This window comes from Bufo gargarizans, chromosome 3 (genome assembly GCF_014858855.1).
Source record: "Bufo gargarizans isolate SCDJY-AF-19 chromosome 3, ASM1485885v1, whole genome shotgun sequence".
Taxonomy (NCBI): domain Eukaryota; kingdom Metazoa; phylum Chordata; class Amphibia; order Anura; family Bufonidae; genus Bufo; species Bufo gargarizans.
The window spans coordinates 290,792,918-290,812,641 of record NC_058082.1 but is presented as its reverse complement, the minus strand read 5'-3'; the positions used below and the strand labels follow the sequence as shown (position 1 = coordinate 290,812,641).

The window sequence follows — 19,724 nt, the reverse complement described above, 5'->3', positions numbered from 1 at the left end:
ATATTAAATAGGCCAGCACTTCATCTGCAGACAGCTGTTTCAGGGTGACTGCCCACCATGAATGCAGAGCAGAGAGTACTGGCTTAACTGGGTGAGAGGCCAAAGTCAAGATTTTGGGGGTACTACCTCTCCTTGGGGAGAAGAGCACCTTAGTCCGCATGAGTAGACTCTAACTCTCACCCAGTTAAGCCAGTACTCTCTGCTCTGCACTGATGGGTGTAGTCACCCTGAAACAGCTGTCTGCAGATGAGGTGCTGGCTTATTTATTATCCATGTCTCAAGGTCTATTTAAAGGGTCGAATATTGACTTACAGGATAGCTGCCTTACATCTGGTGGCGCTGGAGGCAGAGCTGATTGAGCTCATTTGCATCCCTTTTCTGAAAACTGAAGTCTCCTGTTTACACTTGTTGATTACCACGATTTAGCTTGTCTGACGAAAAATGTCTTTATATGTCAGATTAATGTCAGTTTCAAGGATTGCTTCAGGTCATTTTCACTTATTGTCTGTATCAAATGTGGGCAGAATTAATTGAAATTAAAAAGCTAAATGTGTCCCCCTGCCAAGTCTATTTCTGACCTTGTAATATTATTAGGTGCCCATCGTTTCTTTTATAAAGTGTGTATGCCAAGCTTCACCGAAGGCTTTGGCAGTAAACCTTTAAATCCTGCTCCGTATACCTCTAAACTTCCTGTATTGTTCAAACTTACTTTGACCAAGAAAACTATCACTTCTCCAATTTTCCAAACTGCCTTGGCATAGCAAATGGGGTGTGTTCGAAAAGTTGGTAAAAATTTGACTTTTTGCCATGTTATGCTCCTCTTGCCTTTTACATTGCCTCTTTGCCTCTCTTTTAAAAAAGTGTGGGGAAGTGGGCGTGGTTATCTGTTAATCAGGTGAGGCTCCAGAGGCTGTATTCACCTAGTAACTGGGATTAATAAATATGGCAACTGCAGCAGTTACAGGAGAAATTATTTATATATAATATATATTTTTAGGGCTCTGCCCCAATGGTAGGCTTCAGGTAAGAACACAGCAGCAGCCTTTTAACGGTTAAAGCAAACCAACAGTTGTCTTTTATTCTTGACAAAACAATGAGGCAGTACACGGCAGTGACCGGCTTGCTGCAGCCGGCCTAAAGAAATTACAAAGTTTCGTATCTATAGAATCTCACAAGTATGGTATTGCACAGTACCGTAACCCCATGGGGTGTATGTGGACCTCGCTTTGTCCTCAGTCTTTCAGGCACTGCAACTGCAGCTCAGACTCTGATCCCACACAGCCCTCCACAGAGCTCCACTGTCAGAGAGAGGTAATCACCACCACCTGACACTGCTGGCTGTTTTTGTAGGCCAGTCAAAACCTGGCCTGGAACGTGGAGAGTAGTCACCCACCCAGCACTATAACTACTCCCAGTAAGAGCTGTCCCGGATCAGCTATTCACAGCTATACTAAATAAACAAAGTGTCAACGAGCTACTGCCGATGACACAACTGAAATACTGGCTCCTACTTCACCGAGGCCATGTACCTCGGGGACACGTAGCAACCTTGTGCCTTCCTAATATATATATATATATGACTGTAACCAATATATCTGCTATATAAAAATGACTATGTTGAAAAGGCAACACCATTTTAGGCTACTTTCACACTAGCGTTCGATCGGATCCGTTCTGAACGGATCCGATCATAATAATGCAGACGGAGGCTCCGTTCAGAACGGATCCGTCTGCATTATATTAGCATATAAAAGCTAAGTGTGAAAATAGCCTCGTACGGATCCGTCCAGACTTTCAATGTAAAGTCAATGGGGGACGGATCCGCTTGAAGATTGAGCCATATTGTGGCATCTTCAAGCGGATCCGTTCCCATTGACTTACATTGTAAGTCTGGACGGATCCGCACGGCCAGGCGGACACCCAAACGCTGCAAGCAGCGTTCAGCTGTCCGCCTGTCCGTGCGGAGGCGAGCGGAGCGGAGGCTGAACGCCGCCAGACTGATGCAGTCTGAGCGGATCCGCATCCATTCAGACTGCATCAGGGCTGGACGGAAGCGTTCGGGTCCGCTCGTGAGCCCCTTCAAACGGAGCTCACGAGCGGACTGACGAACGCTAGTGTGAAAGTAGCCTTAGAAATGTATTTTTGTTGCACCTTGTGCTGTTAAAAACAAAAATGTGAAAATGTCTTTCCTTTTTTTTTTTTTTTTACATTTTCCATTGTATAAAATTTAAAGCAAAAATACTTTATTAAAAAATCACATAAAATAAGGTCCCTTCTATCACAAGAAAAGGAGACACAAATTATTTAAATAACCAAACAAACAAAAAAAAAATCATCTTTCTTGCTTTCAAATCAACATGTGCTAAAGAAACAACAGTGTGTCTGGTCATGAACAGAGGTGAAATGGCCTAGTCTTGAACTAATTAACCACTAGTCTTGGGGAGGAATCTTAAAGGGGTTGTCCAGTGGTATTCCAAGTTTTATGAATTGCTCACAGTGGGTTAAAAATGCAATACTGACCCTGCGATCTCACACAGCTGTCATTCCAATGCTGCCCTGGTCTTAACTCTGGATGCAGGAACTACCAGGAAAGGCCTACTCAGCCAATCACTGGCTAGGGTGGGTCACAGCTATGACATCTCCAAGCATTTCCTGTGTGTCAAGCTGGGACCAGATCGGCATAGGAACCACAGCTGCCAGGATAGGTAAGGGTGAATATGATATATATTTTTTTTTAACCCCCTATATGAAAAATATGATAGCTGGACTGCTGTACACCAGTACCACCCATATAGCTTGAAGGAGTTGGAACAGTTTTGTCTGGAAGATTGAAAAAATTCCAGTGTCTAAATGTGATAAGACATATCAGGTGACTCCACAACGTATTGACTTTCATAGGGTGAAAACTTATGCACATGTTCCAAACCCCGAAAAATCCATCCTAAAAAACAAGGAGGTGTTTTCTCAAGGCACTGTATATAGACACGTATGTCAACAAGGGTGTTCCACTCCTAAAGTGATACTTTCCTCAATATCCAGTTCAGCTGCTCAGGCCTTCCTTCACTATGACCTTTGTGGTTTATCTCTACTTTACAAGAAATATTGTCCAGTTTGGCTGCAGCTCAAATATTCTTTCCTGTTATGGTGCCCCAATCCCTTCCTTCATCCTGGATGTTTTATTACGTCTGGGCATTTGGTCACTTGTACAGGAACAGGTGTTCAGTGTTTGCTGTGCTCATCCTTCTTACTATTGTTTGTACAGACTATTGTTGTTGAATGTCGTCCATCTTTGTTTCGGTTACCGAACATTTATAACTTTTTTTTTAGATGAAAATTTTAGTTCAAGGTATTTTTCCCTGTGGGCATCTGTTTGACACTAGAATATCCTCTAGAACAAATACTTTGAGGAGAGGATGTCTCTATATGATGTTCAATGGCACATGGGACAATTTTATTTTTTTATTTTTTTATATATATAAGTGCAGCTTCACAAAAGTACAGTGTAGGCCTATAGATTGCAGGTCATAAGTATACCAGGCCATGTATTACCCTATTTTATTAACTACTTTTCCACAAAGATTATTTTAAAGGGGCATAACTGTTGTACCAAGTTATTCCCTATCCACAGGACTCCTGGGGTTTATGAGAACAGGGACCCCATACCCCGGGGTTCCCCTGAAATGAATGGAGCAGCAGGTCAGGCTTGCACATCTCCTCTGGAACCAACCAAAGAGGAAAAACCAATAACCCCATTGAAAAATGAGAGAACATTGGTTGCACATCTCCTCTCCCTTCACCTCCCTTATACTCTATCTCTGGCAGTCTTGTAGAAATAAATGGAGCATCAGTCGCATGCCCGACCCACCACTACATTAATTTCAGGGGGCTCCTTGGTATATGAGGTCCCCATTCTCATGATCAGTTGGGGGTCCCAGCAGTCTGACCCTCAAACTCCATTTATTAAGTCTTGAGGGTGTAACATAAATTCTGTGAAAAATATTAATTTGAACCAATATATGATTAAAATTGTGAGAAACTAGTCCCATATTACCCAACATCTTATCCCAGTCATCCTGTTAGACTATTGGGCAATCCCTTCACCAGGCCTTTTGTCCAGGAGACTGTAGATTAGTAAGCTTATTTTCTTTTTAACTGTGTAATTTTTATTATTCACAGCACATAACAAGTACAAAGCAATGTACATTTCAGTAATGTAAGGGCTCATGCACACGACCGTATGTACTTTGTGATCCGCAAAAAAAAATACGAATGACGTCCGTGTGCATTCCGTATTTTGCGGAACGGAACAGCTGGCCCCTGATAGAACAGTCCTATTCTTGTCCGTAATGCAGACAATAGTAGGACATGTTCTATTTTTTTTTGCAGAATCGGACATACGGAAACGGAATGCACACACAATTAAAATGAATGGTTCCGTATACAGTCCACACAAAAAAATGTAACGGACACGGAAATAATATACGTTCATGTGCATGAGCTCTAAAATAGTCATCCAAAGATAGTTACAAATATGGATGTTAGTGCGTAAATCCCACACATACATAGAAAAGAAAATACAATATAAAAAATATATATACTGTATTTTTCCCCCCCCCATAAGACGCGTTCCCCCTGCATCCTATGGGGCAAATACTAATGAAGCGCTCATTAGTACCGGAGGAACGGGAAACGGTAAAGGCTCTGTACTCACCGCTTCCTGGTCCTCGGCTGTGAAGGCTGGGCACAGTGTGAGGGTGCGCTGTGACCTCACGCTGTGCGCGCTGGGTCACAGCACAGCCGACAGCAGGAAGAAGACGGAGCTCGCTGGAGGTGAGGAGCGGCGGTGCCCAGGAGCAGGAGAGGTAAGTGGGTTTTTAATTTTATTTGCTCTGTGGCACTGGGGCTCATACTGGGGGCATAACAAATGGCACTGGGGGCATAATTAATGGCACTGGAGGTTCATAATGGGGGCTCATAAATGTCTTGGCTGGGTCATAAATGGCAGTGGGGCTCATTACTGCCATGGGGCTAATAATGGGTGCTTATAGCTGGCATGGGGGCTCATAAATGGCATGCGGGATGATCTGAGGCATGGGGGTCTGATCTGAGGTCTTACTGGGATTTTATTAAAATTGGCGGTCTGATCTGAGGTCTGAATAAGTGGCTTATTAACATTGAGGCTCTGATTGGGGCTGTCAGATGAGGTCTGATTAACATTGGGAGTCTGATTGCTGGCCTGATCTAAGATCTAATGAAAAAAAAAAAATTCTTATTGTCCTCCTCTAAAACCTAGGCGCGTATTTCTTGGGAGGCAAAGTTAAATACTTTTATATTTTAATAGTTCGGGCATTTTTGGATGCAACTATATCAGGGATTTTTTTTATTTATTTTTTATATGTAAAATGGGGTTATTTTTTTTTTTTTGTAAACCGTAGTAACCAAGTAGCTCCTGCCATTTCGTTGCAGGGTTCCCATTTGGCTTCTCATACACCACTTGGATGCTGTTGTTGAAGTTTACCTCTGCATCTGAAAAGTTAAATGTCTGTTATCGGAGTTGCCTCCAATCCTAGACACTGCCAGCGGGTGTCTGCTGTGTAACACAGCAGTCACTTGTCAGCTATGATGGCCACTCAGCTCCTTCATGTACATGGGATATTGGGAAGAGGATGATGTTAATGCTCTTGCTATAATAATATTTAAAAGCTGTATAAAAACCAAATCCCTAATAAAACCGTCTTTTAATAATAAAAGGTGATCCAATATTACCTTAGTTGACATGATTTTTTTATTTATTTTTTACCAGCCTAAACGATCTTTTATCCAGCAGTGCATAAATAGATAACTAGTATTGTATGCACAATGCTCACATAACAAAGCATACTCCATAGTTCAAGGTGCTGCAAATGAATGTTACAAAACTCACAAGTTTGAAAAACTGCGGTTTCCATCTGAAGCTGAGTTTGACATTAGTTCAATACGGATACATGCAGTAAGGCCGTGTTGTGGTAATAAAGTACCTTTTTTAAGGTATCTTGGTATACAAACTTGACTCTTATTGAAAGTATGTGGTATGAAGTAAAAGTCCCCAATATATATATATATATATATATATATATATATATATATATATAGCAATTTATTCTTTTAAATAGTTTCCTACGGTACATAATCACTCACCATTTACCACTTCCTAGGGTTAAGACCTGTAATTCAGCTTCAGCTTGCTGGTCGAGCATGCTCAGTTCCACCACTATGAGTTATGGGAGACAGTAACTGGGAGATAATTGAGAGCCTCAGCAGTGAAGAGAGATCACAATGAGAGGTACACAGGGGTGGCTGACTTGCTCCTCAGTTGACTGTGTAATATAGAGGAGGAGATCAGGTCAGAATGATCTCAGTAATGCATTATGGAGACGTTTTTTTTTAACACACAAGGCATGCTGCACTACTGCTATGATACTGCTGTGTGTGTAATGACTTTCCAGCTCACTTTTAAGTTTCTCCTTAAAGGGAACCTGTCACCTGAATTTTGGGTATAGAGCTGAGGACATGGGTTGCTAGATGGCCGCTAGCACATCCGCAATACCCAGCCCCCATAGCTCTGTGTGCTTTTATTGTGTACAAAAAACTATTTAATACATATGCAAATTAACCTGAGATGAGTCCGAGTTTGAAAATATGACTCTTCTCTGGTCACACAAGTAAGATATGACTCTTTTATGTTAATTTGCATATGTATCAAATAGTTGTTTTTTTTTACACAATAAAACCACCCAGAGCTATGGGGACTGGGTATTGTGGATGTGCTAGCGGCCATCTAGCAATCCATGTCCTCAGCTCTATACCCAAAATCCCGATGACAGGTTCCCTTTAAGTATGTTGCTACCATATTTCACATGATTTGCTACATTAGCTACATGCCAGTGTTACTAATCTATGGCCCCATAGAACAAATGCATTGTGTCATCAAAACTGAACTGATACATTCCCTGTACTGCACTGCGGAATATGGGGGTGCTGTATAATTATAAAAAAATAAGTATATTATTATATTATAAGGTGATTTATCCTGTTAGCAGCAGATGAGAAAACTGCTTATGCATCCCATCCCTGAAAATGTTCTTAGGTCTTGGATATTGTGGGAAATTTTTGTGTAAATATTTTGTAGGCATCACTATGGTTTAACCTTTTCCAACTGATGACCTTTTCCCATACTGATGCTCTCTGGAGTGGGTTTTTATTTCCTTCCTTATATAAATGAAGTAAGAATAAAAATGAGTCCGGTGTCATTTATTGAGCTGCCGGTGATATATAATGGCTACATTAGGTCATATTTATTTCTTGAACAAGAGTTCATCGTTGCTGAAGCATTTTGTAATCTGGAAACCTGAAGAGATCTCTTGTAATTTAAGTCCTATTGCATATTCACATCCTGCATTCAGGAACATTTCATTCCACTGAGCTAATCATTCTCTGTACATTGGAGGCTGCAGACCAGATTTTATTGCCTGACCACAGACAGTCTTTATCCAGCTAGTGTGTTTGATTCCATTGTACTATCATGGGGAATGCAGAAGAAATGAAATATTGTTTCTTTCATTTTTTTTATTTTGTTTAAGTTATGGGAAAATGGAGCAAAACAGGAATATTTGCAAAGCGTCCCAGTGTGAAGAAGTTAAAAAAAAAATATACAAAACATTTTTGGGGAGGGGGATTTATCAGAAGAAAATTTATCACGCCCTGCAGAATTCTTCAGAAAGTCATAAAATAGGGATTTGCCACTTTTGGGCACACAAATTAGCATTTTACGCCGCTCCACTTTTGAAAAGTAGGGGTAGTGGGTGTGATTAGTCTTGCTGAGCTGATTGGAAGGGATTGTCCAAGTATCTGATCGATGGGGATCTGACTTCTGGTACCCCCACGCCTAGACCATGTGACCGATGACAGCCTCTTCCTAAGCCAGTGACTTAACGTTCATTGGTCACATGGCCTTGGCGCAGCTTAATTCCATTAAAGTGAACGGGGCTGGGGTGCAATACCAAGCACAGCCACTAGATAAGGTAGATAAATGAGAGAGAGAGAGGGGTAGATTAGATTGATAAGATAGATAAGAGATAGATAGGATAGATGCGATAGATTAGGTACGTTTGATAGGTAGATAAACTAGAAAGGTAGAATACATAGGTATTTAGATAGAGACTAGATAGACTAGCAAGATAGATTACATAAATTGATATCCACAGATTAGATAGATTGGCTATTAGAGATTGTTTAGTTTAGATAGATAGTATAGGTATATTGGATGGATAAAATCGGTAGATTGGATAGATTAGATAGGTAGTTTGATTAGATATATAGACTGGACTACTTAAAGGGAACCTGTCACCTGGATTTTGTGTATAGAGCTGAGGACATGGGTTGCTAGATTGCCACTAGCACTTCCGCCATACCCAGTCCCCATAGCTCTGTGTGCTTTTATTGTGTAAAAAAACCCCGATATGATACATATGCAATTTAACCTGCGATGAGTCCTGTACGTGAGATGTGTCAGGGACAGGACTCATCTCAGGTTAATGTACAGATGTATAAATTCGGGTTTTTTACACAATAAAAGCACAGAGAGCTATGGGGACTGGGTATGGCGGAAGTGCTAGCGGCGATCTAGCAGCCCATGTCCTCAGCTCTATACACAAAATCCCTGTGACAGGTTCCCTTTAAAGGGGATAGACAAGATTCATAGATTGGATAGATTAAATAGATTAGATAGGTCATATAGATTGATAGGTATATATAAATAGGTAGATTAGATAGATATGTAGGTCAGATAGGTAAATAAGATAGACTAGATAGATTGGTAGGTATGAGATATGTAGATATAATAGATAGGAAGGAAGGTAGATGGATAAATTGGTATACTGGTAGAAAGGTAGCTTAGATAAATAGATAAAATAGATTAGATAAAGAGGATGGATAGATAGACCTACACACACACAGGTTATACAGCACATTACTTCTCTAGTTTATCAATTACATTTTAAGCATGTGTGTCTTATAACCTTTCCCTTTTTTTAGAAAGGTAAAACACACAAGTCTTCAGTAATATGCCGTCAAATGGTAAAGAGAGCCCTAGCATTGAAGTTGAATGAGTCATGTCTTTTAAGCTTAGTGGGGGAGATTTCAATATTAGGTTTTTAGAGCATATTAACCGTTCCATGTTAACTCTGTAGAGTCTTTACCACATTTAAGCTGAATTTTGTACTTTGTACAATATATTAATTGGGATTCATCTAGTACACAAGTGTTTTTTATTTGACTTTTTATACATATGACCGTCTCTTTGGAAGCTTTCTGTAGGCTTTTATGACCGGGAACATCATCATCAATACTTCAAACAATATTTCTGTAATTTTTACCCCCTCCCTATTAGGAGTATGAACCGTATGACTTGGTTTTTTGTTTCACACATTTAGTTACAATAATTCACCCAACAATGAGAAAGTATTCGTTTTTATATGTCTAGTATAGACACAGATTGGACTTCAAATAACTTAGTAAATAGACACCCAACATAATATGCATTTCACAAGCAGAATCTTGTATATCCCCAAAAAAGTGCAAAACTTTGTAAAATGTATGAATACGTAAAGGTTTTAAATAAATTAAAATCGGTTACCAAATCTCAATGTAATATCTAGATTTGAGAACTGAAATACTTAGGTGCGGTGTAGTTTATATTTACACATGGAAGTGGTTTATATTATATTTAGGTTCATTATTTTATTAAACCAAAGAGGGTTTTTAATACGTAAAAGATTAATACATAAATACATCTAATATGCGTTTACACTATTCAGAACTATTGAATTCCTACACTAATAATTTGAACGCATCACAATTTAAAGATCATCACAGAATACAGATTTTAAATTATTATTAGGGTTTGTCAGATACAGAAATGTAATCTTGTACTCTTGAAAATAGTTTAGGCATTGCAATATATTCATCAAAACCTGAAAGGAGGGGAAAAAAAGAAAAGTGTTAGTTTTTTTTTTTTCTCCTAACAACCATACAGCAGTAATAATGATTTGGATAATATTTTGGGAAAATATTTGTTAGTTTTCACCTTTTAAGATTTAATAGCTTTCAGTAGGACTTCCAGTAGTAACAGAATGATCATGTAATTTTATATATATATACAGGTATATTTATTTTTCTAATTGTTTCAGAGTAATTATTGAATTGACCATGATTAAGTAGAAAATGGATTTAATGTCTAGATAGGTACACAATACTTTTGAGTATTAATATTATTTGTAATATATAAAATATATATGTACAGTATATACACATTTTAGCAGTTTATTTCTATTTTATTTTTTATTATTGTGTAAAAAGTTATTGAAACAAATTCCTGTCTGGAGACCTTTAAAAAATATCTTGAAACATCTAACTTATTATTTGCTAAATATTTAAAAAGTAATAAGTGAAAATTATTGATTTTCCTTGATTTTTTTTAATTTTACACACACATACGTGTGTGTTTGTGTGTATGTATATGTGTGTGTGTGCGCGCGCGCGCATATGTGTATAAATATAAATATATATATATATATATATTATATAACACACATGTAGAGCAGGTCCCTGCTACCTATAGATATCAGATCATTCAGGGAGAAAAAACTTTATGGCACATTTGCACTAGAATTTGCAACTTTTCACAGCTTTCATCACTTTTCAGAAGTACTTTAGAGGCATGTGCCTCTTAATGAATTTAGTTTATCTTGGTACAGCAAAGGATGTCTTGTAATTGGCTATGGTGTATGAAGGATGGCTTATAATTCGCTGTGGTGTATGAGGGGCTATTAACTAAAATTAAGATCTTTCTGGTCATCTCAGTGATGTATTTTATATATAACTATTTTGGTTCCTCTTTTTGTTTGTGTTCACTTGTATATACTGAAGCTGGTCATGAAGCAGGAGGAGAAGGCAGCACAACTTATGTAGCTTATAAACCTGAAGAACATAAATAATTTGAAACCCTGCTGAACGTCTAAACTAAACTTTCTGTTCAAAGAAGAATTTAAGTTTCTTTTTTTCTCTCCTTTTGGCTCCAGCTAATGATCCCAAATGATGTAATAAAAAAAGATTATTCAATACTAGATGTGATTTGCTAACCAATTCACTACCCATCATGCATAGACCATTATGCCTATTCTAAAAATGTTTTTTTTGTTTTTGTTTTTGTTTTAGGACTTCGCATCACGTGCTAAGCTTGCAGTTCAAAATCTTGTGCAGAAGGTTGGATTTCTAGGGATCTTGGCCTGTGCTTCAGTAAGTGATTTTATTTGCATTATCTAATCATCTACATTTTCTGTCTATAGGACTGTGGCCTTTATTTCGATTTCTATAAGGCCATCTATGTGGTATTTGGAGGGAACAACTCCAGAGATTAAATGGTGGTCTACTGAAAACCATTTACAGGCATACTGTATACTGAGAGTGTTACCTTTTCATCTATGAGCATTTTTAAGAATGTTTGCCTTCCACATTTCCTTATGTTTGCGCTATTAATGATTTAAAGTTTCAAGCCTTTTCAATTTATGTAACCTATTACCATTTGATAGTACCACAACCTTTTATATTAATGTAATGAGAATATCACCCTTAAATTGGTTTTCCCACGACAGGGATTCCACAGGATAGGAGCTAAGTGTCTAATCAATGGGGGTCCGACCACTGGTGCCCCAGCTGATCACTGAAATGAGAGCTCATGTCCCCCGTTTGAATGGAGCGGCATACAGGCCACTCAGTTTAACTGTATGGGTCGATCAACTATCACCGGCAGTCCCATGGAGTGAGTGTAGCAGTTGGGCATTTTAGTTGGAGTCTAGCAGATGTCCAACGTTACTTTGTGTTTGGCTAGTCTGTCAGGCTACACAATAACATCTGCAGCTCATTCCAACCTAGAAGCATTGCAAAACTGCTAGTGTCATCTCCTGTTTGTTTTAAAGGGGTTTACAGGATTTTAATATTGATTACCTATCTTAAGCAATCAATATTAGATTGGGGAAGGAGGGATTCAACTGGTGGCAGCCCCACTGATCAGCTGTTTGAATGGACCAGTGAGCTCTGGTGAGTGCTGCATTGTGTTCATTGTTTGCAGTGCTCTGTACATATAATAGCGGCTGTGCGGAGTATTGCAGCGTTGTCTCATTCAGTGATGCAATACTCGGCACACCATTATAATGTGTACAGTGTGCTGACTGTATGACGCACTGCAAACCAGAGCTCCGTGACCCCTTCATACAGATGAACGGCAGGGATGCTGAGAGTTAGACCCCCACTCATCTGATATTGTTAGCCTATCCTAAGGATTGGTCATCAATATAAAAAATATGAAAAGCCCTTTAGGATGGCACCTTATGTGATGTTAGTGGATGTTGGTGTGAGACTGCACCATGAATGCCGCCTCACAGTGTAAATAAATGGTACCGCTGTGAACATAGCTTTGAGAGAGAAAAGTTTGAGGGGGCACCACATTACTGGAGGTTCCAGCTCATTGACCCCCACCAGTCCCCTCATCTTCTGACAATTTTTAGTGACATGCCAGAATATACATAAAAGTCAATGTATTCTTTACGTATGACTGTGTAAACTTTGGCTGACGGGGAGAAATTTTCTCATGGCTGGTTTTTGTGGTTTCAACTAGACCCCTTAATTTTTCCATAAAGTGGAATTTTACAGATTTGTGTTGCAACACAAAAGTATCACAGCTACTACGTTGTAGTGTGAGGTTTATAAGGAAATGGCTTCATGCATTTTGACTGGTCTGCATAAGGCTCTGACATGCACCCCTTTTTACGTTTTTTTTTATAAACTGGAAGACTGATTAGCAGTTAGGACTTATTTGAAGTGCTTGACCTTACTATAGCTGTAACCCCCAGCACTCCACTTTCTACATTGGAGTTGTTTATTGGTCATATAAATATGAATTCCAATTTCCAAATTTTAAACCTTTTAAAGAGGCTATGCGGAGGCTCTTAATGCAGAAAAGGATGTAGTAATTTTTATATGAATGGCCCGGGGATTTTTAGAACATGATGTCTAACTAGCACATATGGATTTGATGTTCAGGTGTCCACATACATTGAAGTCATATAGTTGATATTGACATGACTCAGTATTACTCACTTCCTGAAACCTGACGTGTAGCTCTGATTTATTCCCTTCACAAGAAAAAAAAGTTGGAGACTGTTTTCTAAGCCTCATGCACATGACCATATTTTGGGTCAGCGTCTTTTTCCCCTTTTTTGCAGATTGGGCGCGGACCCAGTTATTTCTATGGGGGCCGCAAATAATGCGGACAGCACATGGATGTCATCTGTGTGGCCTTTCCGCAAATTATAGAACATGTTCTATTCTCGTCTGTAAAATGGACAAGAATAGTAGGTTCTATTAGATAAATGCGGTATGGATATGGCCGGTATCCATATTTTAAGGATCCACGGTCGTGTGTGTGTAGCTTAATATTGCAAGGCAGGAAAGATCTCGGGCAAGATTTGATTTTTCGATTGATTACTACTCATTCAGGATGATGGTTCAGACAAAGCATTCGTTCATAAATTAATTTCCGGAATATAATTATAAGGATTATTGGGGTTATTTATCAAATTGGTGTAAAGTAGAACTGGCTTATTTGCCAATAGCAACCTATCAGATTCCACCTTTTATTTTTCAAAGGAGCTGTCAAAAATGAAAGGTGGAATCTGAATAGTTGCTTTGGGCAACTAAGGCTACTTTCACACTAGCGTTTGGGGCTCCGCTTGTGAGTTCCGTTTGAAGGCTCTCACAAGCGACCCCGAACGCTTCCGTCCAGCCCTAATGCATTCTGAGTGGATGCAGATCTGCTCAGAATGCATCATTCTGGCAGCGTTCAGCCTCCGCTCTGCTCAGCAGGCGGACACACGAACGCTGCTTGCAGCGTTCGGGTGTCCGCCTGGCCGTGCAGAGGCAAACAGATCCGTCCAGAGTTACAATGGAAGTCAATGGGGGCGGATCCGTTCGAAGGTGACACAATATGTTGCATTTTTCAAACGGATCCGCCCCCATTGACTTTCAATGTAAAGTCTGGATGGATCCGTCTGAATACAAATTGTACTTAGACTTGTTTTGTAAAATATAATGCAGACGGTTCCGTCTGAACGGATACCATCGTTTGCATTATAGGAGCAGATCCGTCTGTACAAATACCAGACGGATCCGCTCCGAACGCAAGTTTGAAAGTAGCCTTAGCCAGTTCTACTTTATACCAGTTTGACCCCATATGTATTTTTAGTAGATGTCCTGTTCTAATGTTGAGCAGTACATGTATGTTATATTAGGTGTTATCACATTGCAACAGGCATTTTATTTTTAGAAACAAATAGTTTGACTAGTGGTGTTTACTGGTTATTACTTTCTTCTCTTCAGATTCCAAATCCATTGTTTGATCTGGCAGGAATAACATGCGGGCATTTTCTCGTGCCCTTCTGGACTTTCTTTGGAGCCACTCTAATTGGCAAAGCAATAGTTAAAATGCACATTCAGGTAAGTTGATTTGCCTACATTGAACTTTTTCTGTGTGTACATGTAATTTGGAATACATGAGTGATGGGAAGAGTACTTTAAATTATTCCCTCTCCTGTTCTGTCCTATCCTTCATGCTTTTCCACCTATTTTCAGGAACAAATGTGGGTTCAGAAGTTAGGGATATTTGACTTTCAGGTGAAATTTATGTCAAAAGTTCACGCCACAGTGATATATCAAAGTAGAAGTATGCAATGGTGATTTCTTCGTCACAAACAATTTATTGAAACAAAAGACAACAATGGTGGGTATACCCCCACAAAAAATGTAAATGTCTCAATAGCTTGTCATGTGACCTTGAGCATCAATTATAGCTTGACAACAACATCTCATGCTGTTCACAAGTCGACTTATTGTCTGCTGAGGCATGGCATCCTGCCCTTCTTGAAGGGAGGCCCTCAGGTCAGTTCTGGGGTACAGTTACAAGCCTCTACACGGCAACTCAGCTGGTCCCATAGGTTTGAAATGGGATTCAGGTCTGGAGAAAGTGCAGGGCACTCCATTTGAGGTACCCCAGTCTCCAGCAGCCGTTCCCTAATGATGCGACCTTGTTGTCTATGAAGAGGAAATTAGGCCTGTATTGTTGATGCAGAGGCACAATTACTGAATTAATGATGTTATTCAAGTAGCATGGGCTTGTCACTGTACCATTCACAAACTGTAGGGCAGTTCTGTATTGACTAGACACGCCTGCCCACCACCACCAAAGGCTTGTCTTGTGACAACAGTGGCTGATGCATAGCGCTCTCCTTGACGTCTCCAACATCGTTGGCAGCCATCATTTCTGCTCAGCGTGAATCAATGTGTGTTTAACTATAAGATGGTACTATGTTTACGCTAAAAAGCAATACAATTAACCATAAGGTAGATAGTGTTCAAGAAATGAAAAAAAAAAAAAAAAACTTTATTTAGAAAATAATATAAAAGGCTATCTGCCCTAAAAGAAGAATTAAAATGACACAGAGGGTAGGGAAAAATTGTGCCTCTAGGAGTGATTTTCTGGAATATCACCCACTAGCCCGCTGGGACACTGAGCAAGGTAAATACATCCACACCTTCACCATGTCCACTTGAAACAGCGGCAACGTGGTGTCAAAACATGCAGACATACACTCTATCTGGAGCGCACATACAGATGATATCGGGTACCTCAAACACACCAGACCTAGCCACTATCTTTGGTAAAGTCCTAGGTATACTGGAACCTGAGGTATTGTTTGACCCTGTGATATCTGAATCCCTAAATGAACCCTCCTATTATACGGCTACTAACACCATGCTCCTAAGCGCTCAACACGTTTCATTGCTGTAGAGACAGCAAGTCATCAGGAGAGACATGGAGAAGAACACACATACAGTACATTGTGCACCTCCGGCTCTGTTTGTTGTGTGCACGCCATCAGTGGTGCGCAATGTATTGTATGTGAACATCCTGCTTGAAGTCTCGCAATGGTGAAGTACTGTTGATTAGAGATGAGCGAACTTCTGTTTTAAGTTCGGCGTCTAAAGTTCGGGTTTGGATTAGCGGAGAATCCCGATCTGGAACCGGATATGGATTCCGACTTCCGTTGTGGTCCGTGGTAGCGGAATCAATAATCGGCCATTATTGATTCCGCTACCACGGACCACAACGGAAGTCAGAATCCATATCCGGTTCCAGATCGGGATTCTCTGCTAATCCAAACCCGAACTTTAGACGCCGAACTTAAAACAGAGGTTCGCTCATCTCTACTGTTGATCAATTGTTAGTTGTTGTCTTGGTCTCATGATGTCAAAATGTAAACAGCATGATGAGGAGGACTGTTTAAATACCAATTCTAATTAGACCCGGAAATGTTTTAGGCGATTCGTGGATCAAACACCTGTTGTGACTTTTGCTGTTACGCTCCTTGTTAGAGAACAGCAAGTTGTGCAAAAAGTACTCAAACATTGAACAATTGGACATGTGCATTCAAAAGTTTACATTTCACATTAAGTTCACCTGTAAAGGTTAGAGTGCATTTTAGGTTCATCCTGAAATTTTTCCCACAAGCCAAATATCCCTAACTTTTTGAGAGTAGTTCAAATGAATTTAATCCGCTTGGGGACATTTGAGACAGCAAGGCACTAGCATCTGACTAAATTATCTTTTTCGTCTTGAAGTGCCTGGTATGAAATCACAACGTAATATATTTACCATAAGTTATAATGAACAAATTATTATATACAGCCACTTTTAAAATAGAACTTCTGCATCTCGTGCTCGGGAAATTAGTGGTTCGCCATGACATTTTCCTATGGCTATACCTTATGCAAATCCTTTTTAACAATGAGTGTATTGCTGTGCTGTCTGCACATGTTGGTGGGGTTTTTTCTTACCTAAATATCGTATATGTTTTATGTACTTATTAGCGCCATCATCTTCCATGGTGCGGTAAATGTGATGCAGGATCGAGATGAATACATAACCTTAAAGATTTTGTTACTTAACAGTAACAATACAGAAAGAAATCACTGCCCTATTGAACTTGCCAGTCTAAAGTGTTTGGAGATGGAGGCCAGAATTGATCATGTCTCCAAGTATTAATAGTGATTTGTGTGAGTGTACTTGTTATCGCTTTAAACTGCCCTTCAAAAACTCAGTACTATGCTGCAGAGGTAATCGCGCATGCCATAGACGTGGCAAATGTTTTATAGGTATGTGAATGGTTTTAGAGTTGAATATAAAACTGTTTTTATTGCTTTAACATTTTATTACTTTTATTCCCCACCCATACCTACTGTCTATAATCTATGGAAATCTTTTTTTTCCTAGAAAAGTTTTATGAAGACATTGATAAAACTGGCTTTAAAAAAAGTGTGTGTGTATATATGTATGTGTGTGTGTATATATATATATATATATATATATATAAATAGCAGCACCAATTCACAAAAATGCAGCGGGTGCTATGTCCCAGGGTGTAACTTCTTACCCCATAGCCTCACTGTCCCACATGGGTCAATAAACCACGATTTTCTACTGAATATGCTGTCTGCTTTCTAATATATATTATGTCCAGGGCCTAGTTCCTACTTTTCTGCAATTATGGAAAATTTTCTAATTGTCTGTTTTTTTTCTTATATTTGTACATGTGTTAGAAAATTGGTCTCCCTTGATAAACCCTGAACTAATTTTTCTGCAGGTCTTGTAATGACCTCTACAATATTACTAATGGTGTGTGGGTATTTTCACCCACCCCTACACACCCAAGATTAGCGGCAAAATCCTAACATACAGATTATGTCAAGTATAGAATCCTATTCAGATTACTCGCCTGGATTAACCATTTTTGTTGACATTGTGAATTATCAAGAAAGTGCTTCAAAACACAATCACACACATTTAACATTTTATTTGTGCATTTAGTTTAAAGTGTTGTATCTGGTGTGTGACTTATTTATTAACAGTTTTTTATCCCTACAATCAGCTGTATGAAGGGGCCACAGCTCTGTGTGTGCCACAGCCTCTTCCTAGCCCATGTGACATCACGTATGTTGGTCACATGGCCTAGGCTCTGCTCCATTAATGGCTGAGTTGCAATATCAGGCACAGCCACTATCATATGGTTAGCCCTGTGCTTGGTAAGCTGCAAGGAGGCCAGAGCACTTACCAGAGCTCCCATGAGTATCAGGGCTTCTTTAAACAGTTGATCGGCGGGGGTGGTGGGTGTTGGACCCCTGCTGATCTCATATTGATGGCCTATCCCGAGCAGAGGCCATCAATATGAAAATCGTGGAGAACCCTTTTAACCACCTAACTGTTTTTGCCCGTCCAGCTCCGGCAATGGGAAAAGTAGCTAACTGGAGGGCTGCTTTAGATGCTATCTCCTGAATGGTAGCAGCTAGAAAAATGCAACTGGTCTTGTTTAAAAGCTGACATTTCAGGCTTTCATACAAGACCAAGCTAAAGTCCAAGCAACAGAGGAGAAATCACTGTTAGAAATCGAGTCGGGAATAATCGCGGGTAAAACCTGCTTTTACTTTCACTTTCAGCTGCATTCACAGCATCCCGATTTCTATCAGTGATATCATCTTCCCCTGTACTGAACACAATGTTGTCATTCTGGTATTATCTGAAAGCTTTCAAACAAGACCAGTTGATATCATTCAGGACATAGCAACATCTAAAGCAGCCCTCCCCCTCCAGTTAGCTACTTTTCCCACTGCCGGAGCTGGACTCCGGCAAAACAGTTAGGTGGTTAAAGAGGTATTCAAGCAACATATAAAAAGGCTTGCACCAATTCTCCTCTGATGCCATTCCAATCCCCACTGCTCTCTATTTCCTGGCCATCCTTCCATAGCAAGAAAGCCATGATGTGCTTTTGCTTTTTACCACATTGCATTTCAGTGTATTTTAATAGGACAAGAGCATTGCACATTGCATCAGTCTGCAGAAATAACGTATTGTTTTAGCTGCAAAGGCGACATCCTTTATATCTCAGCAGCCAGTCACTGGCCTCATCGTGCACCACTGAGGCCAGTGATTGTCTGCAGCACTATATGGGACATCATGGCTTCAGGGTGCCCCTGAATTAGCAAAATTAAAAAAAGAACTCTTACAATCTCTTTAATATTACAGTCAAAATGCTCATCTCTTCTTGCACGCTCCGGTTGAGTCCATCTTTTCCACTCAGCTTTTCACCTTAAGCACTTCTCTGCTCCAACGTCAATTCAAAGTACTGGTTTTCTCAATTTTACAAAGTGACTGTTTAGATGTATGTGATGTATATATATCATGCCTTATGTTGCCTAATGAAGCTGAGAAGTTTGGCTTTATCTGGATACATTCAATTTTTTGTATTCTTGTTTCATTGTTTCTATCCACTTTTGTTTCCCTGAATTGACCATGTTTTTTCCTCCCTTTGCAGAAGCTCTTTGTTATCATAACTTTCAGTAAGCACATCGTGGAGCAGATGGTGTCTTTAATCGGGTGAGTAATCGAGTAACAATTGACTTGAGTGAATGAGCAAAAAGATTAACAGCCTTGTACTTACCATTCCCCTTCGTGCAGACTTATGATTACTCCCAAGAACTGCAATTATTTGGTCTTCCCCCTCTGTGGTGCAAAACCACCT

At 39.6% G+C, this 19,724-nt stretch overlaps 1 protein-coding gene across 2 annotated transcripts in view; it reads left to right on the top strand.

Annotated features, from left to right (window-relative positions):
- The window catches only part of VMP1 (vacuole membrane protein 1), a 154,993-nt gene that overhangs the window by 108,097 nt on the left and 27,172 nt on the right, over positions 1-19,724 (top strand). For both annotated transcript variants that reach the window (XM_044286305.1, XM_044286306.1), the window contains 3 exons: positions 11,254-11,334; positions 14,473-14,589; positions 19,518-19,579. In XM_044286305.1, coding sequence (XP_044142240.1) covers positions 11,254-11,334; positions 14,473-14,589; positions 19,518-19,579 — 260 coding nt within the window. The remainder of the gene's footprint in view (positions 1-11,253; positions 11,335-14,472; positions 14,590-19,517; positions 19,580-19,724) is intronic.